The following is a 19,767-nucleotide window of genomic DNA, read 5'->3' on the forward strand; positions in this document are numbered from 1 at the left end:
CGTATGTAGCTCTCACTCCTGTGTAGGGATTCAGGCATTTCCCAGAAATCTTTTTTTTTTTTTGTAAGTATGCTTTTTGTTGAGGAAGATTGGCCCTGAGCTAACATCTGTTGCCAATCTTCCTTTTTTTCCCCCTCCCCAAAGCCCCAGTACATAGTTGTACATCATAGTTGTAGCTCATGCTAGTTCTATGTGGGACGCTGCCACAGCATGGCTCGACGAGTGGTGCGTAGGTCTATACCCAGAATCCAAACTGGCAAAACTCTGGGCTGCTGCAGCAAGGTGCACAAACTTAACCACTTGGCCACGGGCCGGGCCCCACTCACAACTCTGTTATTTATTTATTTGTTTTTGAGGAAGATTAGCCAGCCCCTCACAACTCTTTTATTTATTTTTCTTTGAGGAAGATTAGCCCTGAGCTAACATCTGCTGCCAATCCTTTTTTTGCTGAGGAAGACTGGCCCTGAGCTAACATCCGTGCCCATCTTCCTCTACTTTCTATGTGGGACGCCTCCCACAGCATGGCTTGCCAAGTGGTGCCATGTCCGCACCTGGGATCCGAACCGGCGAACCCCGGGCCGCCAAATCAGAACGTGTGGACTTCAGTGCTGTGCCACAGGGCCAGCCCCTCACAACTCTTAAGTGGCTATTCTTATTACCCAGACAGAAGAGCTTTATCTTCACTTTCATAAATTTAAATGCTATCATTAGTCATTATCATCAAAGTCCAAAACATACCAATGAGACTGTGACTCAGAAGAAAATACAGTACAGATTTATTGACTCCAATCATTCTCAGTCAAGATTTAAGCAAAGTAAACAGACAACAGAATTGGATACAAATAAGCAATGGATTAACATTAGATAGAAATCCTATTTTACTGTGAATTTTCAGTCCAAAAAAGCTTATTCCTAAATAAAATTGAACAATGATTTACTCTGCTAAGGCATATGTCAACAAAATATACACAATTATAAAACCACATTTGTTTTTCTTTTAACAATAAGCATTTATTCAATGAAAATTCTGAAATACTCTTGGATTAACGTCACTAAGAAATTACCACCTTTTGAAAATTAGTATTAACCAAGTACAACTTTGTGGGAAATCTGGACAGCACGAATAAAAGACTCAGGAGCACTGAATTCAATTATTTTAAAGTTTTACAGTAAAATACTTTGGTTCCCAAACAATTGTCTCTAAAAAGAATTTTAAAAAAATCTAACATGAACTCATTTTTGCTCTTCTGGAATCTAAATGCGGACGGCTCAGTTTTCTTCCCAGTAGCATGGAAATGCCGTACACTAGAGAACTCGACGGGAAGCACTGAACGAGTGTGTCAAAAATTATGCAAACATCAAACTTCTTAAAGTGCTAAAGCCACAAGAGAAAAACCTATTCTTAAAACTTAAAAAAAAAGCCAGTGTTAAAGAACTTATTAAAGAATATGGGTTAGCATTATTTAAATCAATAATGCTTTTCATAATTATTGCAAAAAACATGAATGAAACATCAAAAATTGATAAACTGACTCATAATATTCCAATATTAATTAGTGCAATTTATAAAGAAACCTGTTATGAATGACCTCTAATTACTTTTGTAGTAAGAAAATTCAAATATTTTACTTCCTGAAGTTTCAGATTATGGTTGTACACACACTCACACACACACACACACACACACACACACAAAATCTGTGGGAACAAAGGCTGACTTCAGAGCTGTTAATTCCTGTCCCTCCCTCACCCTGACCGTCAGTTGGCCTGTAGATGGAGACACCTCCTGCCTCCACGAAAGGGCACATTTCACTCTCGTCTGTTTCTATGCTCAGCATCAGCGGGTGTTACGTGTGGATACGATTACCATCAATTAAGTGCTGGGGCATATTTTTAAAGAGGCTGTAAGGATCCATTCCAAAACAGAAAACCAAGAACCACATCCACCTCCCCACAAATGCAAATAACATCACTGTTGAAGTATTTGTATATTTTGATAAAATTATAATGCATACTAACCATAACTAGTTTTGAAGGCAAATATTCTATTAATCTTGAAATATTACTATTAAAAAATGCAGTTACCTCCATTGCTTACTTTGATAAAAACATGTTTTATGGTGTTCCTCCCTCCCTCCCCCACATGAAGAAAATGATTCAATAAAAGGTTCTGAGATTAACAAAGAATATATTAAAACATCTTACATTCTTTCCACAACCGCGTCAAAGCAGGCATCCTGAATACTTACAGGGCATAACGAGCTTTCTACATTTTCAAAAATTAATTACAATCAGAAAAAACATTTACAAGAATATCTTTACTAGCTAAAGAGTTGCAACAATGAAAGACCAACTTGCCTACTGGCTGAGAAAAACATTGTTAAAAAAACTGTTTGCTGAACAAAGCAATTAAGGTGTCTTTCATTATTTTACTTCTTAACATTTAAAATAGCTACAGGAGTGGAAGCATATTTCATTTTTTGACCATCAAAATAAACTCTTCCAGCCTAATGCTTTTCAGATACAGTATAAAAAGTAATAGAAAAACCAGAACTGCATTATAAATGTTTTTGGTTCAAAATTTTATTTGAAATCTTATATTCCTTGCCTAGACAAAATGTGAACGAACAAGACAAAACAGTGGCAAAATTTTAAAAATCTAACAGATACGCAGAGCCTATATTTAGATCAAAAATATCTTTCTTCTAATTAACATTATTAAAAAATCTTCAAAAACGTAGCATAAAGGTTCAAGTCTGGGATACTGGATTTCCAACGCCAAGATACTGTGCATCAGGGGGTTATGAGGTGCTCCAACGGCCGTCAGTAGTGATGGCTCTGAAGGAAACTGTTTTGAAGTGACAGCTACCAAGGTGTTCAGAGTAAGGAACACCACCTCACACAGGGAATGAGTTCAGTGAACAATAATCCATCCTCATGTTTCACCTAAGATCATATGCTTTAGTTTTGTCTTTAAAATGCATAGATTTCTTCAAGAAAATATAAAGATGGCAATAATGAGTAACTGCAGCTTAATCTTATTTTCCTTTCTCCACCGAATTTAAGTAAGAACGAAAATAGGAAGTAACCACTCAAATACGTGGGGACTTTTAATAGTTTTCAAATGAAAGAATGAGAGGCAAAATTTCTATGATGTACAAAGTCAATTAGTATTTTACAAAAATGCTTGGGTTTCAATAAAAATATCTTTCCTTCCACTGGAATGGAATGTGGGTAATGAGATTGATGAGTACAGAGTTCTTTTCTGCGAGAGGACAAATTTAAGTAACTCAGCAAATTATTTCTTCGTCACAAGAGATTCTTTTTATTTGAAAGAAGAGCTTGTAAAAAAATTTAATAAACTCGGAGTCTTAATCCATATCACTACCTTAAAAGGATTGTGTAGTTTCAACACTATTTCTACTTGTATGTATCTACGCCACCCTCAAGTAAAATAAAAATTTTCCCTCTTGAACGCCCCATTGAACTCTGGACAACACCTACTGAAAGGCTTTTAATGACAACTTAGAACAGGAAAGAAAAAGAAGACCAAACCCTATGGACCAAAATGAGTAGCAGAAACTAATTTTGGACCCTTGACAGCACTTGAACACATATGTATGAAAGTTCAAGCAGTGACGTAAAGCAGAATGGCTTCACTATGGGCGTTTTGCCACGATAAACGCCAACAAGTGCTAACAGAAATCATCGCAAGACAGAGGCAGGAAACTGTGCATTGTGTCCATTGTTCTGAAAAGCCTGTGGGACTGCAGTGTGCTCGCTCTCCCTCTGCTCCCCGTCCCTGAAGTCAGCGGGAATTCAGGACTGAGAGCGGCCCCACTGACCCCAGGGGCCCGGGGCCTTAGTCAGTCTACGTCCTACCTTATTTGTGATACCAACGTTGTTAAGTTCAAAACTACTGCTGTATGCTGTTTTTTGTCCCAAACACACTCAGATTTTCAGTTTGTGACAGCATCAAACAGGAAAGCACACGTGTGCAGCCCTTCCAATGCCGATCTGACTTTAGAAGTGTGCCGTGCACACGCAGCACGATCAGCAGTTTTGATCGTAATGCCTGTCGCAACTGAAGCTTTTGTAAACCAACCGGGAGGCCTTCTGGAAATCTTAATCTTTTTATTTCCCAAGTCTTCCACCATTAATTATAGTAAATGACCCAAGAGCAAGTTATTTTATAAAAATTTAAGTGTTACTATTGCTGATTTAAATTTCTCACAATTTTCATACAAAAAAAAGTTCTACATGACCACAAAATACCAAATATTTATTTTTATCAAGTGTCAGGATAACTTACAAAAGTTGAGGTTTATCATTTTTCTTATTGCTAAAAAGTATTCTAAGATCTAAACCAATACTGCAAACTATTCCACTTCTTCCTGATACATTTTGGACTTAAGAACATGGCTAAGATTTAAGTAGAACTTAGGTGTCTGATATAATCAAAGGAAGAAATACTTTAATAGTATTCCACTAATTGCAAATCAGTAAAAAACCAAAACAACCTCAATTGAAAGATTATACTGACACCATGGATAGGGGACCATGCAAACAACCGAGATCAACCAAATGTCAACAGTAATGAAGTTGCACCGCCCTGTGGCGAAGAGGTCCAGAAGCACGATGTTTCTCAGTTTCTAAGTGGAGTAAGGACATTACTAATTAACACCAGTTTACCTCACACTTACATTCAAGCATAACAATTTCCAACCTTTATTATTCTTTTTTAAAAATATTTTGTTTCTTATGACACATTTCACCCTGCAGGCTGGAACCAGGAGGCCGTCCCCCGCTTCGTCACAGGTAAGAAGGGGCGGCCCTTTAATTGTGGGTTTGTTCGTGACTCCAGAGGCTGAATGCCGTCTTGAAGGTCCTATGGCAAAGTTTACACATGAACTGCCTTTTGAAGGTGATTGCTGACAGGGGCGGGGCGTGGTAGAAAAGCGTGTCTGACTCCTGGGGCGCAAACAGCTTCTCCGTGGAGGGGGCTGGGTTCTCTGGCAACCCCGTGGGGCTGTCAGGCTCCAGGGGCTGGATCTTGGGCAGCGGTGGCGGTGGGGGCAGAGGCGGCGGCGACGGAGAGTTTGTGGGGACAGGGCACGCGTCCGAGTCCTTGTGCGCCAGGTCCTCTGCTGCCTGAGACATGTGCGACTGGAAGTGGCTCCAGAGCCGGAAGTTGGTGCGGAAGGCTTTGTTGCAGACGTGGCAGATGAAGGGCTTCACGGAGCACAGGAGCTCCTGGTGCCGCTCCAGCTGCTTGTGCGCCGGGAACGTCTTGCCGCACTTCTCGCAGGGCCAGAGGCCGGGGTCCGCGCTGGAGGCCGCGTCCTTGGGGGCGGCGCTGGCCTCGGGCGCCTCTTCCTCAGCCTCCTCTGCAGGCTCCTCTTTCACCTGGATTTTCAGCTGCTTCGAAAGGCTCAGGTCTTCGGGGAGACAGGAGGAGTCTTCCGAGTCGAAGTTCACCTGCTCGGAACAGTCGCTGAACACGTTGTCGTCTTTCGCTGCGACCAGGTGGTTGGTGTTCCGGGGCTCGGGCGGGGCCTGGGGCCTGGAGGGCGCGCTCACTTCACCATTGTGGTCCAGGACGGGGAGGGAGAAGTTTTCGGCCGGCGCCATGGTGTTCTGGTTGTGGACCTCGACCTGGTGCCGCCAGATGCTGAAGGAGGACTTGAAAGTGCGCATGCACTCGAGGCACGTCAGCTTCTTGTACTCACACTTGCTCTCGTGCTCGTGCTTCAGCTCGGGCGAGAAAAACCTAAGGCTGCAGTAGGGGCAAACGGTCGCGTTGCGGCACAGGCGCTCGTGGTTTCCTTGCTCTAGAAGAGAAGAGAGCTCAGCATTACAGAGGCGGCACTGGTAAACCTCCTTGTTTGCTACCGGACTCTCGAGAGGAACATGCTCTTTTGGCTTAGCAATTTTGTGGACGCCAACGGGCCTCTCTCCCGGGTGCATCTTTATGTGCTGCTTGAACTGCGAGAGGAAGCGATAGGCTTTTCCACAGTACGTACAGATGTACGCCCCTTTGGCTCGTGATCGCAGGTTCCGCTTGATGACCTGGGCCTGGGAGCCGCCCTGGCCCTGAAAGCCGGGCTTGCCGCGCCTGAGCTTAATGATCAGGGCCTTCTTAATCTCTCTCTCTCTCACTATGTCAATCAGCTTTCTTTGGAACTTCTCATCCAAAACGGCATGTGAACTAGAGGCTGGTGATGGGTTCTTCACTATGCCGTGCTGTGTCTGACAGTGTGTCCACACTTTGAAGTTCGTGTGAAACCGCTTGTGACAGATGTCACAAGCGTAGGGCTTTTCTGGGTTATGGTACATGTTAATGTGCCGGTGAAGACCTGCTGTTGATCTAAAGATCTTAAGGCAATGTTTACATTTAAATTTTTTGTTTGGTCTTGTTCCCTCCAACTCACCAAATTCATCTTTATTCAAGTCAGAATCTGGAAAATCTGCCTCGAGGAGAGCGGGGCTTGAGCCTTCCTCCAAATTGTCTGCCGACCCCGGAGAACCGGGCCCATCCTCCTTGAGCTTCTTAACCGGCAGTCTTCTGTCCGCCTGGAACCTCCTTTTGGCTGGCAGTCTGCTCATGTCTTTTTGGTCGTCTTCTGTTTTCAGAGAAAGGTCTCTTGTGCTGGAGGAGGCCGCTGTGGCGTCGCCCACGGTGACTCGGATGATGTCCGAGGGATCCGACAGCGGGCTGCGGGGCTCGGTCTTGATCCGGACCTCTGTGACGGGGGGCACTCCCTCCCTCTCTGTCGACTGAGAAGCGCTGAAGGACCGGAGGCGGTGCGGCTGCGGGACTGGAGTCCGGTCATCCAGGGCTGATTTTTCACCGCCATCTTTTAAAGATGACCTTTGAGATAAAGCACAAAACACATTCCCTGGTGCGTCGACTGACACTGAAGATGACCCCTGGGAAGATTTCAAATCTATTGAGGGTGAGTAGACAGGAACCTGGCTGTCCATCGACAATGACCGCCTGAGGAGACTCTTGACAAGAGGGCCACTTCTGTCGATGCTTTGGTTTCCAGAACCAGACCCACTGGATGGGATCACTAACCCCAGCTTTGAATAGTACAGCAAGTTTCTATCTTCGCCAGGACCACTTCCTTTGTTAGTTTCTTTCAACAGATACGGAGTCTCTGATGAGCTTCGAAGAGACAAAACAGGTGGCCGTGGTCTTTTCAAAGCCAGCTCTATGGCTTTTCCCTTGGGCAGCTGACCACTCATACCAGGTTTATCATCCCCTGCCTCTCTGTCTTGTAGCGGCTTTGAAGGCAGCACTGCGTTCCTTTTCCCCAAACTGCTTCTGTTAGGATCATCCACAGATGCAGAATGCTCGAGAGACTTTGCATACCCTACAGAACTATCTTTTGGCCAAGTCTTTTCAGTCAATGACAAGTTGTGCAGCGGCTCCACCGGTTTGGGAACATGCGGCTTGCTGGTGCTGGTCCTGACGGCAAGGTTCGGTGCAGGCCGGGAAGTATGGCTTCCGTCGGCTGGATGCTGACTGACAGTTTTCCCTTGTGCTTCGTTTCTACTTTGACAAACAATGACACTTCTCTTTTGAGAACTGTTTTCGTCATCTTCTATGAACACTTTCTTCCTGTTGGGACATGCTGGAAAGGGGGCTTGAGGTGTTTTAGAAACGATGTTAGTCAGAAAGGAAATCCCAAGGCTGTAGCCCAGTTCTTGCACAGCGGCAAGGCTGCCTTTCTCAACAAACAAAGATGAAGAATAAATGTAGTTCAGAACGTTATCGAAAGCATCTGGTTCACAAAAGTCAAGCTGAAATACAGTTTGTGACTCATTCTCCTTATTTGTGAATAAACTCTGAAAGTATTCACTGCTGGCAGCCAAGACATTTTTATGAGCTCGAAATTTCTGGTCTCCGACGATCAGAAGCACGTCACACAGCTGTCCTTTGAGGCGCTCCTCGTTGAGGGCACTCAGGAGAGAGATGGCGTGCGCTGGGTTGATGTAATGCAGTAGTCCCTCCATCGCCTGGGCTGATCTGAAAGACAAAACGTGACAGCGTCACGAAAACGCGGGAGGGCTCCTGAGGTGCAGTGCTCCTAGGGGCAGGAACACTAGCTGTCTTTCCGGAGGTGCCAAGAGTTAGCAGATTACAGGCAGACAAAAGCTTTCTGGATGAACAATCTTATTTAAACAACACAGAAAATACAAACAGACAAGTTTTATGGCTTATGTAGGTCATCAATCATTAAAACTGAAGAATTTTAGGAACTGAAGACAATAACAGGCATTTTTATACCCTCAGAAGGCTCCTGGTATGCAGGGAAGCAACATCTGAAAATAAAGGCTTATTATTTAGGGTCCTTATCCACTTGATGCTTGGTTCTATTCCTCATTAGTTCAGAAAATACGTATGAAATATCAAAACCCCTACAGTCCATAATTCTGAAAGGAAATCAGTTTTACTACTGGATGTAATTAAACACAATGTGAATTGTTAACAATGGGTTGTAAAGTAGAGGTCTCGCTAGACCTTTAAAAATAGGTAAGAATTTGGAAAGAGAAAAATCATTTGCTAATTACTATATCATCAAAGGTTAACACAAAGGGTTTAAGAAAGGTTAGAAATAGTAAAGAATAAAAGAGTTTGTTTTCTTTCTTATCTAAACACCTTGCAATCTACTGAATTTTCTTACCAAATTACACTTTCAACAACAGCACAAAGGAAACTTTGGCCTGGATCTAAACTTCATTGTTACTAAGTCTAAATCCGGGTGTCACTTGACGTCCCACTGAGATTCTCTCCAAATCTAAAAGCGAGACACGAGGGCCTAGCAGCCGAGGGAGGCTCTGGCCCAGATGCTGGCTCCTCCCTGTTGTCCATCAGCCTCTCTCTGATTATCCAGTCCCCACGTGAGTTACTCCCACTGGGAGTCACGACTGTGCCCTCCTTTACGGTTGCTGCAAAATTCACATGAGCTAGCATCTCGTACATAGTAAGGACTCAACGAATATTGTGCAATTAATTTTCAGAAACTGCAGGACTAACAAGCACTTAATTCAGTATCAAAGCAAAAGGGTGCAGATTCACCCCACCCATGCCCTTGATGAAGATGAAGTTATTTTGTATGGAGACAACGCCTGATTCTCCAGACCCGACCCTTCACTTAGACTTCTGTTATGGTACCAGCTCAGCCCTGTGGTTTGATTTTATAATGCCACCTTTTCTTTAAAATAGTTATGACACTTATTTTTAATATCAAAATGGATTAAAGGAACCAGGACTATTTGTGACGGTTTTAGCATTCTCTTGAGGGCAAGCAGTAGGTGTACCAAACTTGGCACCCGGACACTTGCAGGTTCTCCTTCGGCTTCAAAGGATCAGCTTCTGTTGGTCGACTGGCATCCAGCTCTTCTGAAGAGCCACAAAGAAGAGTGTGCTAGGCCACCAATCTGGAGCGACCAAGCACGGTATACAAATTTCTCGAATTTTATTCTGACTCTGTGCTATGGTGCTGACTCAATTGAACTGACTCAGAGGCATGACTTTGCTTCCGGGGACGAAGCTTGTAGCCCGTCCACGAATGAGTGACTCGGTGAGACTGTATCGAGTTTCTGTTCACTCCTGCCTCCCATCATTTCACATCAATGGGAGATTTTAATTCCTCTATTTGTGATTGTTTGTTAAAGATATTTTCCCTTCCTTTTCCTTTCCTGTCAGCCATTTTAATTTCTCTCTTAATCCTAATATATGGTCTTTATAATCACATATCTATTTATGTGCAAAGCAACCCTTGTCATCTTTTACAGAGGTCAGCAGAGAAAGAAATTTATCACACTTAATGCCACACTTATCAACTCAGCTGCATACCAAACACTGTTTTTAGTGCGAATAATTTTTGAGAAAGCTAGTTCAGATGTCGCCACAGGGAAAAGTAACATGCAGAATCAAAGGCCTAGACAAGTACTTTGCAAAAGGGTTTCTTCAAATCAGTTTAGTGGTTTGAAATCAGCAATAGGAAAAATAAAATGACTGGGACAGAGGAGAAAACGTCAGAATGTCTCAAAGGTACTAAGACCAAGCTCTCGTGAAACTCTTGTTCCAGTTATGTCCGTACATACCCACCCATGCAAGAGAGTACAATGGGGCTGAGATGTACGACATATTCCTTCCTGAGCGCGGAGTCAAGACAGCATGAAAGTCAGTGCTTGGGCTCATCAACCTCTCTGAGCCTCAGTTTTCCCCACTGTATAATAGGAATAACAGCAGCTACACATAATGCTATTGTGAGAATTAAATGAAAAAAACAGTAGCTGCTGTCCTTTATTCAGCACCTACAACACACTATAAATTGTGCCAGGAACTCCACATGTCCTTCATTCGTTCACTCATCCAACAAAATGGCATTTGAGAAGGGCTGAAGGAGGCAAGGATGAGCCAAGAGGGAAGAGCATTAAAGCAGAGGGAAGAACCAAGGTAACAGTAGGGCTGGAGTAGAGAGCTGAGGGAACCATGGAAGATGACACTGGAGAAGCACGAGGAGACACCGTGCAGGGCTGGGTGGGCCACTGCAAGAACAGCACTTCTTACCAGGAGTGAAGCAGCCAGCCACTGGAAGACTCTGAGCAGACAAATGACAATGACTACAATTATGTTTTACAAAGACTGCTTTGGCTATGTTGTCGAGAATGGACCATGGAAGGTAGGGCAAGAGAGGAAGCTGGGAGGCCAACATGGAATCCACTGCAACGATGCAGGTGAGACATGATGGCAGCCTGGACGGGCTAGGAGTCCACTGCAATGATGCAGGTGAGACATGATGGCGGCCTGGATGGGCTAGGAGTCTACTGCAACGATGCAGATGTGACATGATGGCAGCCTGGACAGGCTAGGAGTCCACTGCAACGATGTAGGTGAGACATGATGGTGGCCTGGACCAGCTAGGAGTCTACTGCAATGATGCAGGTGAGATATGATGATGGTGCATGGACCAGGGTGGCAGCAGCGGAGATAAAGGCAGTCATTAGGATTTCTAATGGAGTGACTGTAGAGGATAAGAAAGTGAGGAGTTAAGGATGTCTCCAAGGATTCTGCCAGAACCACCGGAAGGATGTCTTTACTTGATTTGAAGTTTGATAGAAAAATCGGTTCAGATTTTTTTCAGGAATTGAGTTTTGATATTTTAAATATGAATAGGAATGCATTCATTAATGTAAGCTTCATGGGCATCCTTTCCTGCTTCACTTTCCCTACAACCCTTCTTGCACTTCTGGGGTCACTTCCCAAATGAACATCTACAACTGAATCCTTGTCTCAGGGTCTGCTTTTGGGGGAACCCAAACTAAGAGACCAAGGGAACCTGAAACCACAGGTGGAGGCTCAGGAACTGTATGAGGACTAAACCAAGTGAGATTTTCTCTGTCCCTGGACAGGAAGCAAATGCTACTCCACAAAGCATCCGGACTCTATTCCTAAAGGGCAAAACCCAACATTTTCTCACCTTTCATCGTTCAGAAAGCTTCTTTTGCTTTCTTCAAATGATCATGATCCCTGTTTTTGTTCTAAGTAACTGCTTCTAATCCCTTGAACCAAGGGCTTCTATGCTCTTTGAATGAAAACAGCTGGGAATTAGGGAATAAGAAGTCACTCACAGTTGAGTCGGAAGAGAAACAGTCACTGTCCCTAAACATTATTTGGGGTTTAAAACTATTCACTTGACTATAACCTCCATTTAGTTATCAACGAGACTGCCTGCTTGAAAAGCGACAAAGCACGTCCACATTCCTGACACGCAGCACAGTGACTCCACAGGATTGACTCTCCATTCCAGCCAGCCAAACACTAACTGGACAGTTTCTAACAGCTAACATTGGAGTGCTCACGCTGCCGCAGACTACTGTAAAGATTTTTCATGCATTAAACTCACTATTTACAGCAACCTTAGGAGGTACCATCATTATCCCCATTTTGCAGATGAGGAAACTAAGGCATAGAGGGTTAAGTAACTTGCTCAAGGTCACACAGATAATAAGAAACAGAGCAGAATTCCACCAGGTGACTTGGCTGCCAAGGCCACGCTCTTGACCCCTACAGCATACTGGCTCTAGTCACCTCTTTTAATTCTCACATAACCACCTGAGCTGGGCACTGTCATCATCTCTGTTTTACAAATTAGGAAACTGAGGCACTGAGAGGTCAAGTAATGTGCCTAAGGTCACCCAGTCAGTTGGCAGTGGAGCTGGGGGACTGGCCTCAGAGCCTGGACTCTTAGTCATCACGTGACATGCTTCTTATAGCTGGACACCTGTCTAGTATGTGCTAGACCTGGCTAGACAGGCAGGAGACCAGTGCGCCAGCCACGGTCCCACCTTACAGTGCTTGAAGTCTTGTGTGGAATCGGACAAGCCAGTCCGCCATCATGCTATAGCGTGCTCAGCACCAGATGGGAGCGTGCAGAAGGACAGACAGTGTGCAGGTGAGGCCATCGCACTCAGAGGACGGCGAGGTCAGGGAAGGCACCCATCCTATGGAAGAGCTTCCTGAACCAGCAGGAGTCAGAGAGGGTGGGAGCAGTCAGGAAGAAGGGTGAAGGGCATTTCAAGGACAGGAGCAGTGTGTCCAACGTCACACAGACAAGATACAGTCCTGGCTGGGGCAAAGGATATGTGGAGGGGAGGGCGGGCGAGGAGCCGGAGAGGGGATGGAGGCATGAGGGTCCTGGAGGCTAAAGTAAGGCCACTTGAGGAGGAGAGTGACTCTCCCAGCCTCTCCAGCAGGCCAGGACAAAGGCTCTGGGTGTCTGCAGTGACAGGAGAGTGCAGGGCACCTTCACGTTGAGGCCCTTGCTTCTACCTTTGGTTCAAGTATTAAAACTTAAAAACAACGGCCCCTTTCCTAGTCTAGCTACAAACAATGAACATTTTGGACTTTCGTGTTTCAATGACAGTAGGTATATTGACTGAGTTTAACAACTTAACTAAAAATGTAAAATGCTCCATTAAGAATGCAGGCAAAATGTCACAAGCCAACCCAGCAAACCCTCTGCAGCTGGTGGATGTGTAAACTGAGTTCGCAAACCCTCCTGCTTTTCCTGCTCTTCAGCCCTCAGACAAGGTCAGCCTTGCTGCTGGACGTACTTTCTCCTGCATAAATCTCTGGCTTATCAAACTCCAGTTGCTCATGTATGTTTTAATTATGGATAATCATTAAGACAGTGCATCAGAAAGCTAAAAGTTCTCACGTATCAATACATACTGCCCCCGTGTCCACGTCCCAGGCCTTTTCCACTGCTCATCTCGACCTGACTCATCAAGGCAGGAGTTCCTGCTACCACTTTAGTCATGCTGGAAAAACCTTGGCACTCTTAAAAGAAAAGTGGGTGAAATGTGGAAGAAAAGGCCTGTTTATGATTGATAGAATAAGCTGGGAGGAAATCCCCAAGGAAAGCCAGATCCTGAAACAGGGCTGGTTCGCGCACCACTTGGATCCTCACACAGAATTTCCTCCCAAACCCCGCCTGAACTGCTTCTAGTCCATGTTTCCTGAAATCGCAAAATGGGAGAATCTCTGTGGCTAACAACTCATGGAAGTCATTACAGCTCCATGGAAAAGTCTTTCAAATCAGCCTACCTGTCGCCAGTCCTGGCTGTGCCACCTATTAGGTAAGTAACCTGGTAAGGACCACTCGGCCTTTCTGATACTATCTGACCACAGAGGATTTCATGAAGAAGACAAGACGTAACATGTTTGCAGGCTCCTAGTAGATCCAGTGTTTCCTATATGGCAAGCACGCATTTTACTTCCTTCCTCTCTCCTTTTCCTGAAGGTTTACGTGGGCTGCTATATGTCACGTATCACAAGAGATGAGTGAGCTGGCCAGCTGCTTGTTCTCCAGCAGCACACATTCCCTGGGAGAAAGACATGTAAAAATAAAATACAATGAAGAATACAAAAAGTGCTAGGAGACTAACGACTTGAGGAAGCAGTTAATTTGGCCAGGAGGTGGAAGGCGGAGGAGGAGTGGGGACAGCTCCTCACTCACCTGACTGTGGCGTCATCCCAAAGCTTCCACTCCTCGCATCCCCACTGCAGACGCTCTTCAGAAACACACCTCCGACCCGGCCAGGGGCTAAGCCTGCCCCGGCCCGAAGGTCCAACCTCCCAGAACAGCCACAAAGCCCTTGAAAACTGGAGGCCAGGAAATTATTGCATCGCACGACCTCAAATTCCTCAGGTACTAAACGCTAAGAGGGGAAGGGAACTCATATCTTAATAGGAATTAATTCCATACAAATAATTTCCTCCTATAGCAATGTTAGATCCATGGCAGGGAGTTAAGATTGTTAAGGGGATGGTGGGAAGGTAGGCAATTTGAGAATACAGAGCATCCTGGGGATATAAACAGAAGAAAGCAAAGCACAGCTAAGCATTCAGATAAAAGGACACTAGGTGGTGAGTGAGGGGCCCAGAAAGGGAGATGGGAAGAGACCAAAACAACCTCGCCGCCTTTCAAGTTTTGGAGACTAAAACTCAGGCTGGTACCGGGGCTAAGGTACATTAAATATCAAATTTGCTCCAAGACTAGCCAACAAACCCCTTACTACCAGTTCTATAGGAAAATGTCTCTTTACCTCCAAAACATTAACCCAAAACTGAACTCTGGGCACACAATCGTTTGGAATGTTGGGGACTGCTTATGTAGTCCGAACCATGACACTGGACAAGAGGAGGAACGCCCATAACAGAAAGCAAACACCTAGTGAGAAAACCAGAGCATCCACCCACATTTGACTTTGGAGCATAAACATGCACACAGCATTCAACCCAACTCTCACCTCTGGATTTCGCCCAGACTCTCTCTGTTTGATTTTACTATTAGATGGTGACAGGAAGTCGGCTCTGAGTTTGGGTCTTATCATCACTCACTAGGTGACAATGCAGATATCCAGAAATTATCTAAAGCTCCTCAGATTTCAAAGCTAGCCTCCTTTACTTGATCCTTCAAGAGCAGTAATGTCTCTCCCTTGGATCCCATCTCACGGCCTTTCAGTCTCTCTAGGGAAGGTCTCGTTTTGGTTTACGGGGTGCCCTCTGCTCCACCAGCCCGGGGACTACTGCGACAGCGCAGGCTCTTCATGGCACCTTCCTTGATAGAGCAGCCTCTCTCGTCTGGCTCCAGCCAGCCGGTAGCCACTCCTGCTGCCAGTCGAGGACCCCTGATCTGGCTCTGGAAGAAGCCCCCTCGCCCCCAAGTGCAGGCTGATGTGCTGCTCTCCCCTCGCTCAGGGGCAGGCAACGAGCAAGGCCAAGCCGATGAGAAACCTTCTCCCGGGAAGTCGGCCGAGGAGAACAAGAGAGGCAGCAAAGGAGGGGCGCTGATTTCTCCGGCAGTGTCTGAAGACGCAGCTGCTGGTTACCTTGGTTTCCGCCCTTCCTGGCCCAATTCTTTAGCTTTTCCTTAACCCTCCAGAGCAACCCTGTGTCTTTACAGTAAATTCCTTGTTCTATGCAGGCTAGCCTGTCAGTTTCTGTTCTTGTTATTAAAACCCTAACTAATACATTTCCGAGTGGTCTTCCTTCTTCCCCTCATGCCCTCCAAATCCACCCTTCGTAACACCGCTGCTGGACCGAGCCTCCCACAACAGGGCTTTGATCATTCATCGGACGTGTACATTAAGTAAACTGTTATTACTTCAACTTAGTGACTGAGTTCCTATTATGAGCAAGACATGGTGAGACACACCTGAAGTGCAGGGGGGCGCAAAACAGACAAGGCCCCCACTTTCTAGTGGGGAAAATCAGATAAGCAAGAAAAGAAACAAAAAAGCTAACTTCAGACTTGGAACTAAATAGGGTGCTGTGACTGGGCCAAAGTAACAAGGGGCTTGGGGAGGACAGTCAGGAAAGGCCTCGAAGTGGTGTTTCAGCTGAGACCTTAGACCCGAGTGAAAAGAAGTAATAATAAAAACAATGGTTCTCCATTAGGTTAAAAAGCAACATTTTAAAAACATGGACTCCTGGGCTTTGTAAACCTGGTTTCCAATTGCTTTTTAAGTGTTTTTTTCCTTGACTGTTCCCTTGTGGTAACTTCCTGCTGCAGACACTTTGCCTTGGAGACCGAGCTGCACGTCCTGCCTCCTCCATCACCCAATCCGGGATGTCCTAGACCTCATCTAGCCCCCCGCCCAGCACTCCACTCTGGGGAACATTAATCGTCTTTCAGAGCTCAGCTCCAGTGTCAGCTCCTCCATGCAGCCTTCTGTCGTGGGCTGGACTGTGTCCCCTCTCGCCTCCCCAAATTCCTATGCTGAAGTGCTAACCCCCAGCAACTCAGAATGTACGTGCATTTGGAGAGTCTTTGAAGAGATAATTAAGCCATAATGAGGTCACTAGGGTGGGCCTTATGGGCACCAATATGACTGGTGTCCCTATAAGAAGAGGCGATCGGGACACACGCAGAGGGGGAACCACGTGAACATTTGGAGAAGACGGCCATCCACACAGCGAGGAGAGAGGCCTCAGGAGGAACCAACCCTGCTGACACCTGGATCCTAGACTTCCAGGCTCCAGAACTGTGGGAAAACACACTTCTGCTGTTTCAGCCCGTGGTAGTCGGTCAAGGCCGCCCTAGCAGACTCATATACCTTCCTTGACTACTTTCATTTATAACAAGTGAACACCTTTCAAATCCTGTGCTACACTGAGTGGCGGCATTTACATGGTGCTCGTTCACTGCCATGTATTCTCAGCTGCTCGTCTCCCCAGCAGAACCGTTGGCTACCGAAGGACTAAAACTCTGCTTAACATCTTTTGATACTCTTCACAATGCTCAACGGCATCTTGCACAACAATAAATACTTGTTGGTTTTTCTGTACTCTGACACTCTAAATGCAGGTCTGGAAAACACGCCTTTTATTTGTTTTCCTAAAGTAAAGCTGGTCCCATCACTGTCCTTAGAATACCATACTGATTTTTCTATTACTCCCGATGAAATCTGAACTCTACAGACTGGCATACAAGACCATTTCTTCTCTCCACCCTTACTAGACACTCCTTACCATCCAACTTACAAACTTGCACACCCGATTCCAACCACCTAAAATATCTTTGTTACTGTTGCTGTATGTGGCCAACTTCTCCAGAAAGACCCGGCTCAAACATCAGTGTCTTACAAAACCCTCGTGACCTGCTCCCAGCCAGTCGCTCAGTCATCTAACTACCACAGTCCTTGGCCTCTTCAGCAAGATCACCGGGGCTATGCTGAGTGATCTGCTTCTCTGTCTGTCTCCCTCATCAGAGTCCTTAAAAGGAAGAAGGCTTGTTTCCACCTGTGTCTCCCTAATGCTTAGCACAGGATGGCAGCTATCTACTGGGTGCAGAGAGAAAGTATCGAGACCTGGACTTGCCCACCTTTCTGGCTCCAGTGTCTGGGACAGAGCTCAGCAGGTGGCAGCCTTCTTGGCTTTCTGTATGAGCTCTCGTGGCTTTAACCACTTTTGGATGAGGATTCCCAAATCTGCATCTCCCTGGCACTCCAGCCTCTCAGGTACCCACCGAACACTCCCATCACAGGATATCTACCTGTCCAGGATGGTATTATGACCCACCCCCATGGCCTGACCCCCACATCTGCCTGTCCTCACATGTTCCCTGATTAGTTTGGTGTGTGGCCAACCAGCAGTCTGGAAAACCAGAAGCCTCTTCTCTTTCGTCTCTAGCCAGTCACCACGACCCGTCACAGCTTGTTCACAAACAGCTCCAGGATCTGCTCTCTACATCCCCACTGGCTTTGAGGCCAATTAAAACTGTCCCTTCAGTCACCTCCTGCTCAGCCAGACTCCCTCAAGCATGGAGCCCCCGTCTTGTTACCCCTGAAACCCGGCCCCCCCCCCCCCCCCCCCCCCCCCCCCCCCCCATGAACTGCCTGTAAGGTCCTCCAGGGCAGGGGTTGCCTCCTCCTCAACTTTTACACCCACCAAAGGAAGCACACTGTACCTTCAATACACAGCGCTAAAAGGAAGAATGAATTAAACATAAGGCCACTTTTAAGTAAACCAAAGCCCCAAATTCCTACTTTCTTTTTAACATCACTATTTGGGGGCATTTAAATGTAAATGTAACGACTGTCAGTCACCAGAGGTAGATGAGGGATTTACTCCGAGCATCAGAGGGAAGAAAAATTTTAAATATAACTGACAACGAGAAATCTTCCTAAAATGGATTAACCCACTTCCTTGCCTTCTTAAACAGGTACGCAGAACCTAACGCAGGCTCCTTATTGATGACTCAGGGTCATCCTTACGAACAACCGCCGGCCAAGGCTGCAATGCACTGATGCCCTCGGATGCTGGAGGGGAGCAGCGCTGTGCGCTCTTGCACTCAGACGCCCCGGGCTGCTGCGCCGAGCGGGGTCTGGGACCGTCTCCTCCATCCCCGCTGTCGGGCCAGCCCGCGGAGGCCGCGTCTCTACGATCACCCCACTCCACACGTGCTGCGGGGCGGCCCTCTCCAGAGCCACGCAGCCCTGCGGCGGGAGTGCAAGCAGCCGGCGCGGAGGGCCAGGGCCGAGGGCTCCCCCGCGGGTCAAGGCACGATCCTCGTGGTGGTCTGGGCGGTGAGCAGCCCCGACAGCACCACGGGGGTCTCGGGGCCGGGACCGCCCTCCTCGCCGCCTCCGGCCGCAGATCGCGGACTTTCCCAAGTGGGGAACCACCCAGAGCCCGGCGGGGAAGCTGTGTCCGGCGGAGGGGCTGCGCTGCTGCCGGCGGGCGTGGACTCGGAGGAGCAAGCAACCCAGGGCTCCTGGAGGGAAAGGGGCGCGCTCGGGGCTCGGGTCCGGCGGAGGGCCCGCAAGGAGGCGGGACGGGAAAGCAAAGTCAGCTCGGTGGTGGCGCCGGCGGCCGCCAGGCGGGGCCGGGGGGCAGCAGGTGCCGGGTCCCAGCGCCCCGCCGCTCCCGCGCACACCCGCCGGCCGCCACGCCTGCCCGGGACGCGAGCACGCGCCCCGGCCGGAAGGCATCCCGACTGTTCGCGCAGCGGCGCGCGCCGAGCCCGGCCGGCGGCGTCCACCCCCAAGGCCACCTGGCCCGGCGAGGGAAGCCCAGTGAGGGACAGAGCGTGCGCAGTGGCGAGGGCGAGGCCAAGTGCGGGCACGGGGCATGCGCACTGTGAAGGCACAATCGGCTACGTGGGGGCCCGGGGCATGCTCGGTGAGCGCCGCGCCCGGCGCACGCGCAGAAGCGCTCGGAGCCCGCAAGCCGCTGGTGGAGAGAAAAAAGAGAGAAATCACCTCAGAGTTACGTCAGGAAAGGCCGCGTTTTGCGGGGAGGCTGTGGCCTCCCACCGGGCCCCGCCGTTCTCCTAGGGCGAGGGGCGTGACAGTTACTCACCGGTCTTCAGCCGCGAGGCAGACGCCGGGCCCCTTTCCGCTCACACTCGGCTCGCGCGCGCCGCAGCCGCCGCTGCCGCTGTGATTCCATCCATCTTGAATTTGACGTCATCCCACACCAGGGATGAGGTCATCGCAGGCAGCGCTCGTCACGTGCGCGGCGCTGTGATTGGCCGCCGGGCGCCAGGGGGCGGGGCGAGGGAGGTGCGCGGCGCGGGGGGCCGGGCGAGGGCGGGCCTGACGGGAGCGCCGCCGCCGCCGCGTCCTCCCCGCGCCGCTTCCGCCCGGGGCGCCGCCAACCGCCGCCGCCCGCGTGCTCCCGGCGCCCCGCGTCTTCCCCGCGCCGCTTCCGCCCGGCCGGGGGCGGTCGCCGGTGTCTCGCGG

General features: G+C 47.9%; 1 protein-coding gene across 8 annotated transcripts; it reads right to left on the minus strand.

Moving 5' to 3' along the window:
* Window positions 1–1,059: 1,059 nt before the first annotated feature.
* On the minus strand, window positions 1,060–19,531 carry LOC124231355 (zinc finger and BTB domain-containing protein 21). 8 transcript variants are annotated; one of them, XM_046648125.1, is made up of 3 exons: window positions 19,385–19,530; window positions 6,432–8,032; window positions 1,060–5,831 (listed from the first exon to the last, which is right to left on the minus strand). In XM_046648125.1, the coding sequence occupies exons 2-3, from the start codon at window positions 8,017–8,019 to the stop codon at window positions 4,837–4,839; spliced, it is 2,583 nt and encodes an 860-aa protein (XP_046504081.1). In that variant the 5' UTR covers window positions 8,020–8,032; window positions 19,385–19,530; the 3' UTR covers window positions 1,060–4,836. The 8 variants fall into 8 exon arrangements, with proteins under 8 accessions (XP_046504081.1, XP_046504075.1, XP_046504074.1 ...); XM_046648119.1 differs by lacking the exon at window positions 19,385–19,530 and adding exons at window positions 13,625–13,902; window positions 14,037–14,523 and having other exon boundaries at window positions 1,060–8,032; XM_046648118.1 differs by having other exon boundaries at window positions 1,060–8,032; window positions 19,385–19,531.
* Window positions 19,532–19,767: the final 236 nt, after the last annotated feature.

This window comes from Equus quagga, chromosome 21, assembly GCF_021613505.1.
Source record: "Equus quagga isolate Etosha38 chromosome 21, UCLA_HA_Equagga_1.0, whole genome shotgun sequence".
Classification (NCBI taxonomy): Eukaryota; Metazoa; Chordata; class Mammalia; order Perissodactyla; family Equidae; genus Equus; species Equus quagga.